At 37.0% G+C, this 19,458-nt stretch overlaps 1 protein-coding gene across 8 annotated transcripts in view; it reads left to right on the top strand.

The window, feature by feature from the left end:
• LOC121323427 (poly(rC)-binding protein 3) overlaps nucleotides 1-19,458 on the top strand; it is an 87,179-nt gene that overhangs the window by 46,994 nt on the left and 20,727 nt on the right. For all 8 annotated transcript variants that reach the window (XM_041264507.1, XM_041264508.1, XM_041264504.1 and 5 more), the window contains one exon: nucleotides 16,640-16,803. In XM_041264507.1, the coding sequence (XP_041120441.1) occupies nucleotides 16,735-16,803 (69 nt within the window). In that variant the 5' untranslated portion in view covers nucleotides 16,640-16,734. The remainder of the gene's footprint in view (nucleotides 1-16,639; nucleotides 16,804-19,458) is intronic.

Below are 19,458 nucleotides of genomic sequence, written 5' to 3'. Positions count from 1 at the left end.
ACACAGAGTACAACGCACACATGCTTAAAGATAACTATGGAATACAGTGCAGTAGATGACAAAGGAAATTATAAAAATAATACCTATTTCAATTGGTGTCTTTATAGTGCAAAAATGCCAAGATAATTCTAAACAGTAGTACTTTTACTTTAGAAAATAGATGTTGTTTGAAAGTCATTATCGGCAATACAGAAAATACCTTGTTTCGTGTTTAAAGCACACAACCTGCTTAGCGGCGGCTGTCAGTAATGTTTTTAAATAATGTTTTTTAAATCCACAATCCTGCTTTGTAACAGGCATGTACTGGTAGGTTTTTTTTTTTTTTTTTTTTTTTTTTCTTCATTAAAAATCACTGTATTGAAAAAAATTAGGCCAACCCTATATATATTTGACTGAATTTAATTTATGTTTTTTATTTATAGTTCTTTATCCTGCTGTTGGTTCATTGTCATTTTTACATGGATTCATATTGGAATCCTTCCTGATCCTGATCTTCATTCCTAGAGAATATACACATAATTTTTCTCAAATCAGTTCAAATCAACATCTACAAGAATGTATTCCCCTTTCCTTCACTGATTTGATCCTTCAGCAGTGAGACTGACAAGCTTCTAGCATATATAGTAGCAATCAGCAGTTTGGTCTGTCATTTTTACTGTCAACCATGCATCAATCCTTGAACCCTAAACTGCATTTTTAACATACACCTAGAGATTGATTTCAGTGGTTTACAGTAAACCATGTTGAAAATAGCTACTCTATAGATGTTTCTTGTAACACGTTAGACGTATTATCAGTATTTTGTTCAAAAACTTGATATAGGAAAATGTTGTAATTTAAAACAAAAATCACTTTTAATATGCAATTTATAGCATCCTACTGCTGCATGTCTATTTGTCTTGGTTGGAAATCAACCTTCTGGCATAGCGGTTATAAGCTACAGCTGGAGAATGTAAAATAACTGAACTGTACTTTTAATATAGCACTGTATTATTTGATTGGGAGGCACTGCAATTTTAAAGCTACTCCTGTAACTGTCCAATAGGACTGCATGACGGATGGTTATTAAACATTACAAACCCCGTGAAAGTCAAAATGAAAATGTGGAATTTGCTTAATTTTGTCCTAATTCTATGTATGTTTTTTTTTGTTTGTTTTGTTTTTTACTCTTTTTATTGTGTGACCAGTGCTGCCCAGAGCAGAGAAGGTGTGTGTCTCCCATTGTCTGTCCAGGAGGTTGAAAGAAATGGGCCAAATCATTTGATGTCCTACTGCTGGGCTTTGGATATGAGCAGTAGGAGCTTCCTCCGCTGTTTGACTGTGATTTAGGCTGAGATTTAAGTAAAGGCGGCTTATCCACGGTGACAGTTTTAGAGCTTGCTGTCAGAGCCTGTCGGGAGTGCGCTCTGCAAATACGTACATTTCTTCAAAAGGGTCCTCAGGAGCTGTTCACATATGACTATACACGTCACACTGACTAGCTCGAGATAAAGGAATGCCAGTGCTCATAACGGCTGCAGAAGGAAACGGGCTGTAGTTACACCCTTTAGTTATTCAGAGGCGGCAACACGTCCACGCTTTATTTTAAGAATCTTTTCTTAGTTTATTAACCGTTAACAAACATTGTAAATTTTTAGCTAAGGGTTAGGGTTAATAAAAACCTGTTTTAATTTGCTACACATTACTACAGTAACAATTTGAGCCGATTTCAAGCAAATGATTTTTGATTGATCATCCATAGGGCTCTGGTGTTTGATTGATCATCCATAGGGCTCTGGTGTTTGCAGTTTTAGCTGGCCTATTATATATTATTAACAAACAGTTAACAGAAAATAAATAATGTACATTAACATGTTTATTAGCTGTTTGTTAATAAACAAAACAAAAGAAACGGCCCTTAAAATAAAGCGTGACCGGCAATACATAGTGCAAGAGAGAGAGTGTGGATTACAGCCTGGATTACAGTGTTCAGATTTACACTAAAATACAATTATTTTATGAATTGTTTTATTATAGTACGGCTACACATGCATTTTACGCAGAAGTTTAAAACATTTGTCTTAAATATTTAGCTCAGAGCTGTGGCTGTGCTTTTTTTTCCGAAACCAACCCTTTTTTTGAACAGCTTATCTGTTTACAAAGGTAGTTTTAGTTGCAGGGACACTTTTTAATACTTACACAGATAAGTCTCACTGGTGCGTGATGTAATTGTTCACAGTGTTGCTTCAGCACGATATATATCTTATTCAATAAGAGGCAACACGCAACCTATTATATTATATTAACCATATAAGTATTACATTGAGCTGTGAGTTTACTGACCATTAAACTAAGATAATTAGGAGAAGGGTGAAATGAATAATTAACACATAAAAAATGTCAGTAATTGCTCAACAGTTGTCAGGTAATACTACAAGAATGGGTAGTTAAGGGGTCAATTATAAGCAATATATAACTGTTATTAATTATGCTATTAGCATTTACAGGTTATGATTAGAAATAATAACACTGAATTACAATACACCTGTACTGTATGTATCATTATCATCTTATAAATATGTCATAATATATAATTACATGATGCATACGTATGACCACTTATAAATAACCCCCAATTATATATAATATATTATTATTTTATTATTATATTATTATTATTATTATTATTATTGTACACGGTGGGCCACACAATCATTTTCCTTGTATTGCAGTATTATTTTTGTTCTCTAAATCTGCGTTTACCTGATTGTGAGCATGATATAGAGGTTCTAAGTACAGGCATTGAACAGCCTTCCTTAGCAACAGAAACCAGAATAACACTGGAACAAAAACTGCAGTACAGAAAAAGAAAAAAGCAATTAAAATGACAATCAAAGCTACTTAATCTTAATTATATCCTTATACAGTGGGGACATATGTTGAAGCATTTGACTGATAATAATAATAATAATAATAATAATAATAATAATAATAATAATAATTAAAAGGGATTTAAAGGGAAGTCTGATTGTATCCACACCTCCATACAGTGCACTGTATAATAAAAATGTATTCCATCACAACAAAGGCAAAAAAAAAAAAAAAAAAAACATTATGAGAGTTTTCCTCATAATAACAGTGTTATTAGGTTACTTGCCTTGTGTTTACGTGCATACTTCACTATGGCCTGTTACCCCATTTGTCACACACATGCATGGATTCCTGGAACAGAGTCAATTAATATCAAGACACTGGCCCAATATGGACTGTTATTTTATGCTTAATTACACTGTGGGATATGGTTATAGAAAGCTTATATGACAACCATTAATCTTATTACTATAAAATATACCCACATCTCAGATTAGGTTTACTGCTGTCGCTTCTGTCAAGAGGATTAGGAAAGGCCGGACGATTAAGGATCGAACTAGATTCATTTCTGCTATTTTCTATTTTAAAATCTATTTTTAAAGTCACAAATTCCCGCTTTTCATTCTTATAAGGGCTTAGTTAATCAGACAGTTACCAAACTTGCTTGTGGGTGCCAGTGTCATATACTGTATGTTAGTGATTAATATAAAGGTATTTTTCGCCTTCTTCTCAATTATGTCCCAGTGCATCCTTTCCCCAGTCAGTGGCACTGGAACAATTTTAAAGTGGGGGTGCTGAAAGCCATTTAACAAAACTGTAACCCCTGTATGTGATGGAAGCCATGCAAAGCCAGGGGGTGCTAACACACCCCCAGCACCCCTATTTCCAGCACCCTTGTCCCCAGTATAACTGTGTGCAGCAATTTTTTTTTTACTGACATAATGGTAATTTTACTGCATCCACTTAAAGCATAATGCTGTTGGGTGTTTGTTTCATGCAGCTCCCCATTTAAAACTTTTACAAAGAAATGTTCACTTCTAAACCGTAAACTTTTGTGCTTGATCCAAATGCATGTCTTACGTAAACTTTTGTGGTAAAAGATCTTTTATTTATTCATTTATTTCGGCCAATCTGAGGGTCAGCACTCAGCAGTGGCAGCCATTCCTAAACCGTACAGAATGCAATATTTCCCCGACAAGGCCAGAGAATATAACAGGCATGTCTGAGACATTCATTCTCCAGGCACCTCTGTATATCCAACATCAGTGACATGAAAAAGTCGCACATGTAAATATGTAAGTTATATATAACTGTGGCAAAGTGGTTGGTAAGGGGAACAGATGTCGCGGTGATGCAGTGCAGGAGTGATGAACAGACAACAGTGATTCAGTGAATAAGTGCTTTATTGCTCTTTTCCAGGTCTGGCGACCGTCAAAAATAATAAATCCCCAGCAATACACAACAATGTGTAAAGCACGGGGATAATGAAACCAAGGGCACAGTCCTGAACAAAAACAATGGTATGGTCACCAGTCCTGGGTGATCGAAAACGTGCAGGTGCTCAGTGCAGTGGTGCTCCGGATAGTGCTCTCCTTTCGACAGCTCCGGAGATGTGCGTTAACTGTCTAGTGCTGAATACAAAAACAGACAGTTACACGGACAGACACAACAATACAAAACACTAACACAATCCACTCTGAGAGCTCCTCTCTCAGTCCTTCTCTCTCTCCACTCGTTTAACCCAAACGAAGGAGAAGATCAGCGTTACCCTGGCCCCTATATGTAATCCCGCATGATATCGAGATAAACGGTTGCAGCTGCCTTATTACTTGCAGCTGCCTCTCGTTTACCTTTCAAATCAATACGGTCTTACAACAGAGTCGCTCTTCCCTCCAGGCTGACCCACTTCCCTGACCCGGAAACGAACTGTCAGGCCAGCCCTTCCAGATACTTCTCCTCTCGTTCTTTAGCGCCCTCACAGGTTGGGAGGAAGATTCATCACCAGAACTCATCTTTCCGTCACAATGACATAGAGATAAACATATATTGAAATAAAGGTATGCTGATGCTTCATGTAGATAGATAGATAGATAGATAGATAGATAGATATGTAACTGTGACATACAGACAAACAATAATGGTGGACAGCTTGCTAGATATTCATAACCTTGGAACAAACAGTGGACAGATATAGATGACAGTGTTAAAACAATACACACGTCGCAATGGGTGGACAGGAAAAACAAAAAGGTAATGAATTGTATCTCTCTCTCCCTGACAAGGACAGTCAAGTGTCTAATTGGCTCAGTTACTTGTCTGTCTTAGTTACTGTTTCGGTTCTTACTGCAAACAGATACTGAGACACTAGTATTTTAAATGGGGAACATTTCATACTGGTGATTGAATTTAGGGAATTCAGGGAAAACTATAAGAGCAGTTTATCTTTAAGAAGGTCATTACATATAAGCTCAGTGCTTCTGAATATAATGACTGAACCTACTACTGTCACAGGCATCAGAAGGAGCAGAGCGACGTAATGACAGGCACATTCCAGGGGATTGGTACACTGGCACAGAATGGAAGACTGTAAAATATTATTGTAAACAATAGACACCAGACAGTCTTAAGCAAAAGTAGTTAATTTTCTGACTGAAATGTAATCCTATAGCCCAGTACAATAAAATAGAAATTGCCAGCACCTTCTTAAAAGTATACTTCTTTCATCTGAATTAATTTAGTGTGTATATTCTGAATGACAAAAAGGAATATATTCAATTCAATGACAAACATTTTGAATAGAAGCCTCTCTCACTGTTTTCAATGAGAAAGACTTATTTAAAATGTTTGTCACTGAATTTACTAAGTTTCTTTTAGTATTTCTAAATATACCACTATTGAGTTTTTTGTTTTTTTTTTAACTGTGAGTATTGATGAATTACTATGTATTTTACCCCTGAATTGCTGCCTTGTTTTGGTTGGGGCCTGTTGTAGTGCGTAGATCAGTAAGAGGAAAAGGCACATGCCCTGAGGATAACATTTGTCCATAAACCTTGTCTGAGCCACAGAGTCTCTAATAAACAATGTCATGTCTTGTTATCCCTGGCCACTTGATTCAGTGACGGGACTAGTGATCTTTTTAATACAATAAATCAATCTGCCCAAGTCCCTTACATTTCAAACTAAAACAAGCATTATGTAAAGATAGGCAGGTTGGGTTGGGGCATTTTTAAACCAGGCTTCTCTTGTGCCTCAGAAAGCAAAAGAGAAAAGACTGTCTGCTAAAATCTGACAACAAAAGTACACCACTGTTCATGATATTGGTAAACGAAACCACTGTCAAACAGTCCTCAGTGGCAATGTGGTGGTACCACAGCAAGGGCTACTGTAGTGCAAGGGTTCTGAAATGAAGCCACTATTAACAAAAGGTTAGCTACGATGGTATCATCAATATCACTGTGTTAAGTGGGTCATGCCATTGTAACTGCCCATGTGCAGCCTTACTGTAGAACTACTGCATTGCGTTTGTTACTACTTTGACATTGAAGATCATTTGGTCGATAACGACTGGTTTCACTGACCCCTCCACTTAGCACTAATATTTAATTATTTTCAATAGTAAAGGTTGGTTTCACACGTCCTTATTAGCACACAGTGGTAGTTAGGGTCTGTGAAACCAGCTGTATGTAGCCTCTAAATAAATGTTATTAAATTTGTTTGTTACTGTCTCGTTACCTTTGTATGAAGTTTGAAGTATTTACATTGCAATGGCTCAAATACTGTGTGTGGCGTTTGACTTTAGGTTCAGAAGCTGCTCTTCTGTTTTAGTTACAGACAGTGTTATTTTTGAAAAGGTAATCTATTATAGTTAAGTTACTTGAACAAAATGGTAACAAGTTACAGTAACTTACTACTTTAAAAAAACAGTTACATATATATATATTTTCAATCATGTTACTTCTCAGGTACAGTTTACATTTTAGAGGGGGGGTTACATTTTGTCAAGCTACAATTATTGAACCCACTCGAAATGTAACTAAAAGTAACTTCCATTTTTCACATTTCGTTACCAGTCTAAAAAATAAACAAACAATACAGTTAGAAGTTAGCTATAGACATTTTCTACATAGGCTAAGTACTTGAATGCTTCCATCTTCCAGGGCACCTTTGACAAGGAGTTCTCTTGCTGGTAAAGGAAGTCCCCTGTAGGACACATTAATTTAAAACCTCCAGGGTCATTACCAGTGTACCGGTGTAATGTCCTACAAGATTTATACACAGCAGACCACAGCATTTCCAGAAAAAGATTGGAACAACTATCACACTGTTGTCCTTCTATTTCAACACCCTGTCTGGTGACAATCATTGTATTGCAATACCTTTAGTGTGTTTTAGTTCCAAACAGTAGTATATCAATACATGAAGGTATTACTATGGTACCATTTTACCAATGGCTTATTCCAAAGTTAACCACTTATGTATATCCTCAAATCTGTTAAAATGATCTTGTGTATCTTAATTTATTGATGAAAACCATGTTTGGGCTAAGTTTAGGCCATTTTCTTGAGACATACAGTAATCAGTCTGGAGAATCAGTATCAGTTAAAGCTGTGCTTTGTAGTTCACGTCTTAAACCATAGCATATTTTCTTCAGCAATTATGGTAGTGACTGCTTGCCGATCTTTTCACTTCTCTTTTGCGATTTCAATACAGTGAAAAAAAAGTTGGTCCTCTGGAACGAAGGTAAACGTTGTTTTCCTCCATACAAATGTTTTTCAGTTTCAGAAATATAAAAGACACACATTAAAACAACATTTTAACACCAAAAAATGAGCCTTTCCATGAAAATGTATTCGCAAGGCCTGAACCCAAATATTTATTTGGCTTCCTAACAAATGCTCTGAGCAATTACAGATATAATGTATTTAGTCAATTCAAATGTTTTCATTCATATTTATTCTTTTTTTATAATTGTTTTATTTACCCAAACCAAATATTAAATTACACATACAATTCACAATTTTTGTTGCTGAGGTTTTATTATGATTGGGAGACTAAATTATATTGATAAAGGGGAAGAAACATACAATATTTTTGTAGTCTTTATTTCTTTAGTGTCGTTTTTGAATAGTGCTTTGTTTTGAGATGCACATCCCTGATACCAGAATTAACATTAAAACCCCTCTTTGGTTTCCGGGGTTCAATGAGAGCTGTGAATCTGATTTTGAAGACTACCAAATCTATAAAAAAAAAAGCGGAAAAGGAACTGAAAGAATCATATTGCCAACCTATGATGCCTCATAATGATAGCATTATTACAAGACTAATTTCTTAACTACTACGATCTGACTGTAGCAGCTACTGTATAGCAGGTTCTGCTATGCTGCTCTGATAAAAGGATATTAAGCTACAATTTTTATATTTTTTTAAAAGAAGAATACTCCATGAGCGTTCATGAAGAGTTCTTTTCATACCACATGTATATTTTCCTGTTAATTTGCTTTAATAATTACTTTATTCTATACATTTCCATTGTTAACAGTTGTGTTATGGCATTTTGATGACATCTGCAGTAGATATCTTGGGGGAGAAAAACTGTGGAATTGATAAAACTACTATCACTAAAAAGGGTTTTACTTTTATTATTGTGTGATAGTGTTTACAATGGGAATTATATTATTGCAGTACAGTCGGCACTTACATTATCATGACCCAGACTTTCGTAACCTTGGCCTTATTTGAATGAAATAAAAATTGGTGGTGTTTAGATCTGTTTATATCAATTAAATAGACCCCAGTACTGTTATGGCTCTGATCTGTTATGCGCTACCACTTGCATTCTCATTATAAGACAAAATGCAAATACTCCAGCTCTTTACTATCGGGTGCTCCATACTGGGAAACCTTCTATTTCAAAACATTCTTAGAGAAATGGACTCTGAGCCTGTGAGTGGCAGCGAAAACACATGGGAACAAAAAAAAGGTTTGCTGACCTTGGCTAATTCATGTATTCAAGCTGCCTGCTTCATCATGAGTAAATGTGTTGGACATTCAGTGCAATTTGTAAATTTGTAATCTGTAAATTAAATAGACTAGAGAGTGACAATAGGGAGTTGTAGTTCAGTTGTTTGTGTACAGGGTTAGGTGCGCTTTACAAGTCTCCCAACGTAGACTGATAGTGTGTGAGAGTGTGGGAGTATTTACATGGATCCAGCTGTGATTATAGTTTCAATGCTTGTACATGGCCCCTGTAGAAAATCATTTCATAGTGTTGGCCCCTGGGAGCCTGGTGGAATAACCTTTTTTTATATGATCATTTCTCAAATGGGATAGCCAAATTTGTGTGAATGAAGTCTTATCTTTAGCCAAGAAGGTTCTGGAAATGTCTACAATGGAATCTACAGTTTCACACAATCATGTTCAGTTTGACACGAAGTATGTATTTTTTTAGTGTATGCATGTTTACTGCCTTCTTGCAGTTTAGGCTGTTGTGAATTCCAGTGTGTAAGTTAACAAACCTTATTTAAACTCCCTGATAATTAATAAAAATACTGGGTTCAAATTTTGGAATATTTTAGCATAGTACCATATACCTTCTCTATAACATCACGTTACCGTGTCAATATTGAGTTGGTAATGCGGTGTTTACCTAAACTGTAGTCTCATAATAGTTAGAACAAGAGTGACAAACATAATATGGAAATCTTATTTATATACTGCAGCAAAAAGGGATGTATTAAGATGTAATATGCGCAAGTAAAACTGTACGCAACTTATGTTATTGAAATGCCCTTCGAAATATTACACAGTGCAAAGATATAAAACTAGACGAGCACGCTATCGATCACAATAACGTATTTCTTCCTTTTAATCCACTTGTATTCATGTACAGCTACGGGGCCACAGCATTTTAGTAGCAGAGAAATCACTACAGACATTTCTCAGTCCTGGAACTAACTCTCCTATATATATAAAAATAAAAGAGGTTTGGTTTTAATTGAATCAAAGAGGTTTACAAGAGCAGTGATTCTCTGTGAATTCTATGTAACATGCAAGAAATATCTGTGTAAAATACTAGAAGGAAAAAACCATTTTGGAAATGCCGCTCAGCAGAGCATGATGCGTGATTAATGCAATAGCAACCATAGATAGAGAAGCCAGGAGCGGTTTGACTGAAGGCTTGACCCATTTTTGAAATCAGATGGAAACATTAACATGAGGGGAGCTGCTCAAGTCTTAAGCACTGCTTAGACAGCATTGGTGTAATTTAATTGTTTAAAAAAAAAAAAGAAATCATGATTGAATATATATATATATATATATATATATATATGTGTGTGTGTGTGTGTGTGTGTGTGTGTGTGTGTGTATATATATATATATATATATATATATATATATATATATTGGTAATGACATTCTTTAGCACAAAAGTTGCTGAGAGTATTAAAGAGGTTAATTCAATGTAGGGCCATGTTGACAGTTGCAAAGTCGGTGATTTTCCTGTGAGTTTATGATCTTGGTAGGGCAGTAAAAAAAACCGACCACAAAAAGCCACGTAATGTGCGTGTTCAGCATGGCCCCACTCAGTGTCAAAATAACAACCTATTTTATAAAACTAATTAGGTAAAACAGACGATTCCCCAATCAACCAATTTAAATACCCCTCACCGCAATTAGCCATGGAGAATTACACACCTTTCACAATAAATAGCAGGTTTGCGTCAACCCTACATGTGTGTGTACACATTCCAAAAGAAAATGAATAGCACATAAAGACCTCAGCCTGGTACTAGCCATGGTGATGAGGATACTCAGAAGTGAAAACCTGAAATTTACCATTACGGAATTTGAGATTTTGGTACAATCAGTACTTGTAACACATGAAGATGTGTTACAAGATCGAAATAAAGTCTTATGCAGTTACAACTGTCCTATTTCTTATGTTTGTCTATGTATGATTCTAAAGCATATCTGTATGGTATATATGGTTGAAAAACTGTACTTGCTCTAGCTACAAACTAACTGTGTCATCTATCCTTTTTTGTTTTCTTTCCAAATCGAATTTAACCAGTATTGTTAAATACCAGAATGTCATATTGGCATATACATGACATATACATCTAGAGAACTGCTAATCCAACAGTTACAACACTTACTGAGGACCTTATTTAGGACAATTAAGAAGTTTGAAACCCGCTTATCCCAAAGTGATTTAAACGTATTAGCATACCAGCAATTTGACAAGGATCGGCCACTGGGTTCGAGCTTAACTTGACCAAACACTTTTTTGGACAATTTGACTGTAAATATATATGAATGATTCTGACCTGTTTACAGTAATAGAGTCTAACATGTATCTTCTTCAAACAATAAAAAGCATCTTGCCTTAAGAAGATATAGAGTAGATCAGATACTCCTCCGTCAACATTTCTATCTTGTCTAGTTAGACTTAGACTTAATTTTATTTTATTTTGTTGAAATGTCTCAAAGTTTCAGAATTGTTTTTCAAAGCATAATCTTTGAAAATGTGTGGTAGGGGATCTCTCTTGTGTACCTTTTCACTACTCTTTTGTAATTCCTAAAGTTTGACCTGAGGCTTAATAAAAATCGAGGTACGCAAGGCCCTGGGAACATGGAGCAGTGAATAGGTTTTGTTTCAGCCAAAAAATACTTTATCCACAGAATATAATCACACAACAGGACTGAAATGGTAAACAGTTGCAGATCAGCCTTAGTTTTCTGCTTTTAACAAAATTTATGAAAGGGAGTACTATAGCTGTAGTTGCCATACTCCTGAGTAAAATAATCAAAGCACTGTTAAAGTTCATGGAGCATTCTGTTTTTATATACCGGTAACAAGTACAATGCACGTACGTTTAACCCTAAATTAAAAGAGCTGGATTCAGAGAAATGCTATCCTTAGTCACAGCGCTCTTAGCAATGCAGTGTAATTTGAAACAATGAATTTAAAAGAATGCAAGGAAAATTAAAAAAAAAAAGTGGAATACAAAACATTTATTCTTTCAATGCTTGTTGTAGAATAACTGTTCATTCCTGTGATTCCAGTCAGTTTCTCCTTAATTTTAAAGGACTCAATATTGCTTCCTGGAAAGTGGTTTTAAACAGAGATTACAGCAGTGCTCTGTATAGCTCTAGTGTTAGTGCTCTGTATAGCACAAAGTGTTAGTGTATTTATTCATGGCCAATGGTTCTATACACAAGCATGGCTCTAACTGTGGATTAAGGGTTTTGTACAATATCTACTCCCCAGGGAGATTTGTAAGCAGCTGGCAGCAGATTTTATCCCCTTCGTGATCTTGTTCCTCTCTCGATCTCAGGTTTAGGGTAATCTGCATTTTATCACTGCACTCGGGTTCCACCCTCATATTCGGTTTGACACTAAACTGTAATTCTCCTTTGTGTCTGTTTAGTACATTCTTCTGGGGTGTAGCCATCTGTGCACTGCAATTGTTCAGAAAGCGGGCCTTGCTGACTGCAGTTTGTTTACCCCTTCCCAGAGGGCATATTGTTATACCGAAAACACTTTCCAGTAAATACCTTCAGAGTTGAACATTTTAATTCTTTCTTCTACAGAATGTTGTACTAATGCTACAGTATTTTGGACAAAGCAACTTTGAAGCAAAACAGCAAGATAACAAACTAGTCAAACTTCATTGTAATGTATTAAAAAGTGACACGTGCAATAGTTAACTGTCCAAACAACAAAACCACCACACAATCTGGCATAACTGTAAGCGAGGCCCAGAACTCAATGGGATGTTCGGGTCAGAAGATGCAAATCTCCCCCCATCTCCGTCTGATCGTATTAAGATAGTCTAATGCTTCAGGAAATAATAAATGAATGAATTAGTATAATCAGAAAATTAATCACACAAACATTAATCACACAATTTGCATACCCCTAGACTAAACTTGCCAGTAATCCTTTGGGGGGGGTGGGGGGGGAGTATGATGTTGCCTGCCTGTCTACATTTCCATCGCTTATCAAAATATGATTAAACTTGCTTGGGACATTAAGAACACATTATTCATAGTATCAGAATAAATAACTAGTAGACATAGGCTGTCTTTCTGCAGCTTACAATTTTATATATAAAAGATTTTCCCAATTGAAATGAAATTGTTTAAGAACAGTCTTTTGTATCATATTCTAGGGGTATATGAAGACTTCCTTCTGTCCTTCCCACAATCTGCATCTATACAACTGTTTATCTGGTGCCAAGACATTTAGCACCAGTTATCAGAATATGGTAGTACTTGTAGTCTGCCTGTCTACATGTCACACATTTTTATATTCCACAAATATTTCCGGCTCTCTTTATGAGGGAATTGACCACAGCACTATGAATGTTCATGGAGTATTCTGTTTATGGGGGGGGGGGGAGTGTTTAAACCTACTGTATATTTAACAGCTGCTATCAGATAATTCCTTTCCTTCACCTGGTCATTTTGGGATTTGAGTGAATGCAAACTAGATTCCAAAATGAGAGCCAGCCATAAAAATATTAATTGAATATGAGAAAGTTATTTGAAGCAAGATATCTCAACGCTTGTCGTGTAATGCAGTACAACTGAGGATTTAAGTGGCATTCCGAGTTGGAGACAAAAGAACACTTAATATCAAGGTCTGTTAGCCAAAAGCACTATAGAATATATATTTTAAATTCTTTACAGAATATGTATACCCAGGCTCTGCTAATTCTGGTGTATGTCATGTTAATTATAGTTGTACAGTGTGCTGTTTAGAATTGCAACAGAGATTTAACCAGAATCGTTTTTATGTCCTCGAAACATCATCAAATTACAGTATAATTTGTCAACATAATTAACATTGAGCAAATACCTTTTGAACAGCAGCGGCAATAATTGGGTCAGCCTGTACCTGTGGTGCAGCTTTCTTATATCTGCAGTGCCACACAATCATGTTTAGTGTTACAATTCCATCTTTGCAGCATTCTTTCCAGAATAGCTTCTCCAACTGTGACTGGGGCTTATTCTTTAGTAATGGTAACTGCAATGTTAACAATTAAGTGCAGTGCAGAAAGTTAAATCCCCCAAAGAAATAAAGTAAGGTTCCCCACTCAAGCCCTTAACTAAATGAAAACCAAGGAGGCAGGTATAAGATATGAAAATATAAAGAATGTTTATTAAAAAGGCTTCCAGTGTCAATACTAGAAAAACCTAAATAAAGAAATACAGATAAGTTACAAGACAGTTTGCATTATACCTGAAACAGGCAGCTGTAGTACCACTGGGTTCCACTCAAGGGGGGAGTCTTTGCACTCTGGGAATACCGTAAAACTTCAAGTAAACACCCTGTCGTTTATTTACAATATTTGCCAGTAGCCTCGGTGCCGATTGGCGACTCTTATGTAAGATCACTAACATCTGCAAATCATGAAAAAGCTGCCTGCACACAGCCTTATAGAAATGACATAAGTAAATTATAGCAGCATTAAAAGGTTGTGTCAGTGGGTAAAAATAGTTTGTATTATAATAAAAACAGTAAAGTCCACTAAAGACAGCCCTGTCAATATCGGAACACAAGCGAACAAGTAGGCTTGCAGCACAATAAAACAAACAAACATGGTTTTAAAAAAAAAACATTTATTGTTCACCCTCAAAACATGTACATTGGTAAGCATGGACACTGTATGAAATTAACCAGAAACTGATCTTCATTACAAAACAACCGCATGAAATACTGTGTTAATGCTATTAAGTTCATGCTGTTGGCCAAAACTCAAATGCTTCAAACTGTTTAAAGATGAATAAAATCAATGCAAGTACCAGTTTTATCACAAAATCAAAACAAAAATTACTTATTTGTTTTTATAACGTGTACACTGATAAATAACTCTGGAAAAGGAGCAAGATACGAAATATTCATTGCAAGACTCAAATGCACGAAATACTGTTAATACAAAAAAAATACAAATACACTAAAAGGCAACCCTGTTAATATCAGAAAACAATTTTGTATTTGGCTTACTTTCAGCATGCTCAAAAAAGCTTCAAAATTGTTTTTTAATTGAACAACATCACAAAAATAACTCCATGCATTACGTGTACCTTAAAATAACTTAAATTCAGTTTTCTTATTCTTATTCACCTTTGATTTATAGTTTGTTGTATTGTGTTTTATTTTTAGTGTTTTTACAGTCTTGTACTGTCCTCTATGTGCTACCATTACTGGTAGTGTCACATGACATTATTATTAGTTTTTTCTGTTTTATGTGTTAATACATACTGAGCAACGTGCTGGCGTGTTTCACTGCACTTCTGTGTCTCTGTGCCGCCATTCCGGCTCTCACCTGCCTGTCTGCCTGCTTCAGTGTGGGAACAACACTTAACAATACCACATATGGTGTTAGTAGTTGGATGCATTGAAGAGGGGACGTAGCTTCCGAGTGGCGGATGGCTGAGATGTGCCAGAAGTGCTGCAGTTGTGAAGAACGCCTGGAAGCGGAGCTTGAGCGCCACTCTCACCGTTTTTTGGGGGGGGGCAAGGACAAGCGTAAGCCATGACGACGCTCAGCAGGCACAGGTAGTGCTGCTGAGGAGAAGGAAAAAAAGTGAAAGTCAGCGACGGAGAAAAGCGTCCTGCCGAACGTCGGAGAGGAGGAGCTCCGGCACCCAGAGCCTGAGGAAGCGGGACAACCACTGGAGGAGTGCTGATAGTAATAATTCTTAAAGTAGTTTTAGCTAAAATTAAGTATCTTAAGTAACTTTTTTTTCCAATTGGTATTATTGATGAGTAGGCGTGCAGCATCCTCGTCGTGGATATATATATATTATAATATATATTATATCTATATATATATTATCCAAAATACTTCTTTGACTCCGAACACTGCAGATGTTACGAGAGGTTAAAAATGTTTCCTTTTGACCTAACTGTAGATTGAAAGTATTTAAATAATATTTTCACAGGTCCTCGTAATTATTTTGGTGTTTCAATGGAATTACTCTTCTCATTGACCCTATTTGGCCTAGTTTCCTTTGCACAGCATACAAAATATTAAGTTCAGATGAGGTCCCATTTCCGTAACACAGGAAGTGAACTTTGCATTGTAACAGTATTTTTAAAACTCTTATTTGTAAATTGTTGTTGTCTGCATATTCCTTCAGTTACCATTTTTTATTGTGTATAATTTTATATAATGTAATATATTAGCAGCCTATTTTCCACATTCAGTGGTCTGTGGTTGTTGTGTAATACAGCATATCAGTGTTTTCAGTTACTTGGTCTTGTAAAAGTTATAGGTTTTAATTTAAAATGTATTCCCAGTTCAACCATAGTCCTTAATGTGTCTGCTCTGTAATTACAGTCCCATCTAGTGGCTGTACTATGCAGTGCTCCTTTGGTAATCTGAAGCTTTTAAATGTATCCTCTTCAATCCTCGTATCCATTCAATTCAGTGTTGTGGTTTCATTTATAAATCATATGTGGGAGACAACATATGTGATGACTACTTGTATTAGAAGCCATTGAACCAGAAACCCTACTGTAGTGCCTTAATACAAGTACATGACAGACACCTCACCTTAACTAGAAAACTTAGAAGAGAAAATGTCCATTGAAAGTACATCGGATTCCATCACTGGTTTAGGAAGAAACTCAAAAAGAAGTACTGTACAATTTGAAAGCTTTTAAATGTATAACCTGCACTGTCAAATTGTTCTGTTTAGAGGAAGTATATTTTTAAAGCATTGCTGTCACACCAAACAGTCAACAACATATCTCTCTCCTTTCCTCCACTGCCAGGTGACTTTCTGGTTGGCTGCTCTACCATCCACTCTCATCTTGTCCCAGGGACTCCAGTGTCGTGACCACACTCCTGCTTTACCTCACCATACAAAATGGAATCCAAAGCCTCAGAAGGCGGGCTGAATGTTACCCTCACCATCCGGTTGCTTATGCATGGCAAAGTAATGCAGCACTCTCTGCTTTATGTGACAAACAATTCAAATACTTAAGTCTCAGATTTTCAGTTTTGACAAAAACACATGTTATAGCAAGCAGGTGTTGTTTATTTTAAACGGTAATATCTGGAACTGTGCTGTATTTTCAAGAAAATTTGCTGTTTTCTTGCCTTACTTTCAGGGAGTGCATTAACATTTCACTTTAATGAATGTGACCGCGGCAGTGTTTTCTGTGTCAAATCATGTCATGTAATGTGTGTCAGGGAATATGGGAAGCAGATGGTGACTGGGTGTGAGGCGAGAGTGTATTAAATGGAATGTCCAGACAGTAATTTATGTGTACAGAAATGAAATAATTTATTTTTATTATCTATACACAACAAAATAATTAAATAACAAAAGAAAACTAAATGGTGTGAGGGAAGGAGTGCAGGGGTGAAATCCAAAACAGACCGTGAGAACTCGTCTTTAATCGTCTTCGTGGCGAACCATACATAAACAAAAAAAGACAAAAGATAGTTTTTAAGTTAGTGTTTTTTTAAAAAATCCCACTGCACTAAACTAGTCTCTCCCTCCACCCGTTACTCCTCCTATTTTACTTTCGGACCAACCCCGAACACAGTAATATGTTCCCTTTAGTAAGTAATGTCCCACCTCTGTAGTCAGTGGAACACCAATCCCCAACTGACAAGTGTCCTTATCCTTCACTTGACTCCAGTGGCTGGATTTTACATACTCGTACTTCCACCCCTCACCAAGGTGCCGCCCCTCAAAAAGATGACTTTTGCCATGGTCACGAGATCTTGGTAAGGGAAGTCCCGAGTTGGTTTGATGCCATCTACTGTCGGGAGGCTGAATCACAGAACGAAATCCCTTTGACTCATCACATATCCCACCCCTCAGAATGGAGCCGAAGGAACACTCGGAAACCTCTAACCCTTCCCTTTTCCCTCCCTCCCGGGAAAAAAAATCAGCATTTTGATGTAACTTACCCGCACGATACCTTATTTGAAAGGCGAAGGATTGGAGCGCCAGGTACCACCGCGTAATCCTAGCATTTGAATCCTTCATCGTGTCTAACCACTTTAAAGAAGCGTGATCTGTGATGAGTACAAAAGGTCGTCCCAGAAGATAGTATTTTAAAGATTCCACTGCCCATTTCACTGCCAGGCATTCTTTCTCCACTACCGAATACCTCTGTTCTCTGGGCAGTAACTTCCGACTGATGTATAGTATCGGGTGTTCTATACTATCTCTCTCCTGGGACAGAACCGCCCCCAGACCAGTCTGCGATGCATCTGTCTGCAGGATGAACTCTCGGCTGAAATCCGGGCTTATTAATGCTGGGGCCTGACTCAAATTAGTTTTAATAGATTCAAAGGCTGTCTGACACTCTGCACTCCACTTAATTTTATTTGGAGCGTTCTTTTTAGTGAGATCAGTGAGAGGGGCGGCTATAGTGGAAAAGTGTGGAATAAAGCGGCGGTAATAACCAGCCAACCCTAACAGTGATCTCACCTGGGTTTTCGTGGTAGGTACCGGTGAATCCAACAAAGCCTGGACTTTTGAAACCAACGGTTTCACTCTACCCTTACCCATTATGAAACCTAAATATTTAGTTTCTTCTTTTCCAATAGCGCACTTTGCCATGTTCGCTGTGAGCCCCGCCCTCCTCAGAGACTGTAAGACGGCTTCTAATCTAGTCAAATGTTCTCTCCAGGAAGAACTATAAATGACTACATCATCGATATACGCAGCTGCATACTCTCGATGAGGTTGTAAAACCTTGTCCATTAGTCTCTGAAAAGTAGCAGGCGCTCCATGAAGTCCGAACGGCATAGTACAAAATTGAAAAAGACCCTCTGGGGTTGAAAATGCCGTTTTCTCACGAGAGGCTTTCGTTAATGGAATTTGCCAATATCCTTTCGTCAGATCCAGAGTTGAAATAAACCGAGCTCGCCCCAGCTTGTCTAAGAGTTCATCTACTCGAGGCATGGGATATGCATCAAACTTGGAGATAGCATTCACCCTCCTAAAATCGATACATAATCGTAGTGACCCATCTGGCTTGTCTATTGGTACTATTGGGCTACACCACTCACTTCGGGAAGGTTCAATTACCCCAAGTTTCAACATACACTCCACCTCCCTTCGAACAGAATCTCTCCGACTCTCTGGAATGCGATACGGTCTCTGTCTAACTCTTAGACCTGGCGGAGTGATAATAGCATGTTCGATCAAATGCGTTCTTCCAGGCACGTTAGAAAACACATCACTGAACATATTAATTAGATTGCTTACCTCTTCACGCTGATCAGGAGTTAATTGTTCCCCCATCGGGACCTCAATTGCTGACTCTGGCTCAATTGAGGGTCCAAAATCTTCTCCCTCCTGTACAGGAGATATAAAATGGACTTCCCGTTCTTTCCACGGTTTCAGGAGATTAACATGATAAATTTGACTTTCTTTCCGACGCCCAGGCTGTCGGATCTCATAATTGACTTTACCAATTGCTCGAATAACCTGAAAGGGACCCTGCCATTTAGCAAACAACTTAGATTCCGATGAGGGCAACAATAACAACACTTTATCTCCAGGTCGAAAGTTCAGAATTCTTGCATTTTTATTGTAGCTTTGTTGCTGCTTCTGCTGTGCCGCTTT

This window comes from Polyodon spathula, chromosome 11 (assembly GCF_017654505.1).
Source record: "Polyodon spathula isolate WHYD16114869_AA chromosome 11, ASM1765450v1, whole genome shotgun sequence".
NCBI lineage: Eukaryota > Metazoa > Chordata > Actinopteri > Acipenseriformes > Polyodontidae > Polyodon > Polyodon spathula.
This window is presented reverse-complemented; position numbering and strand designations above follow the sequence as displayed.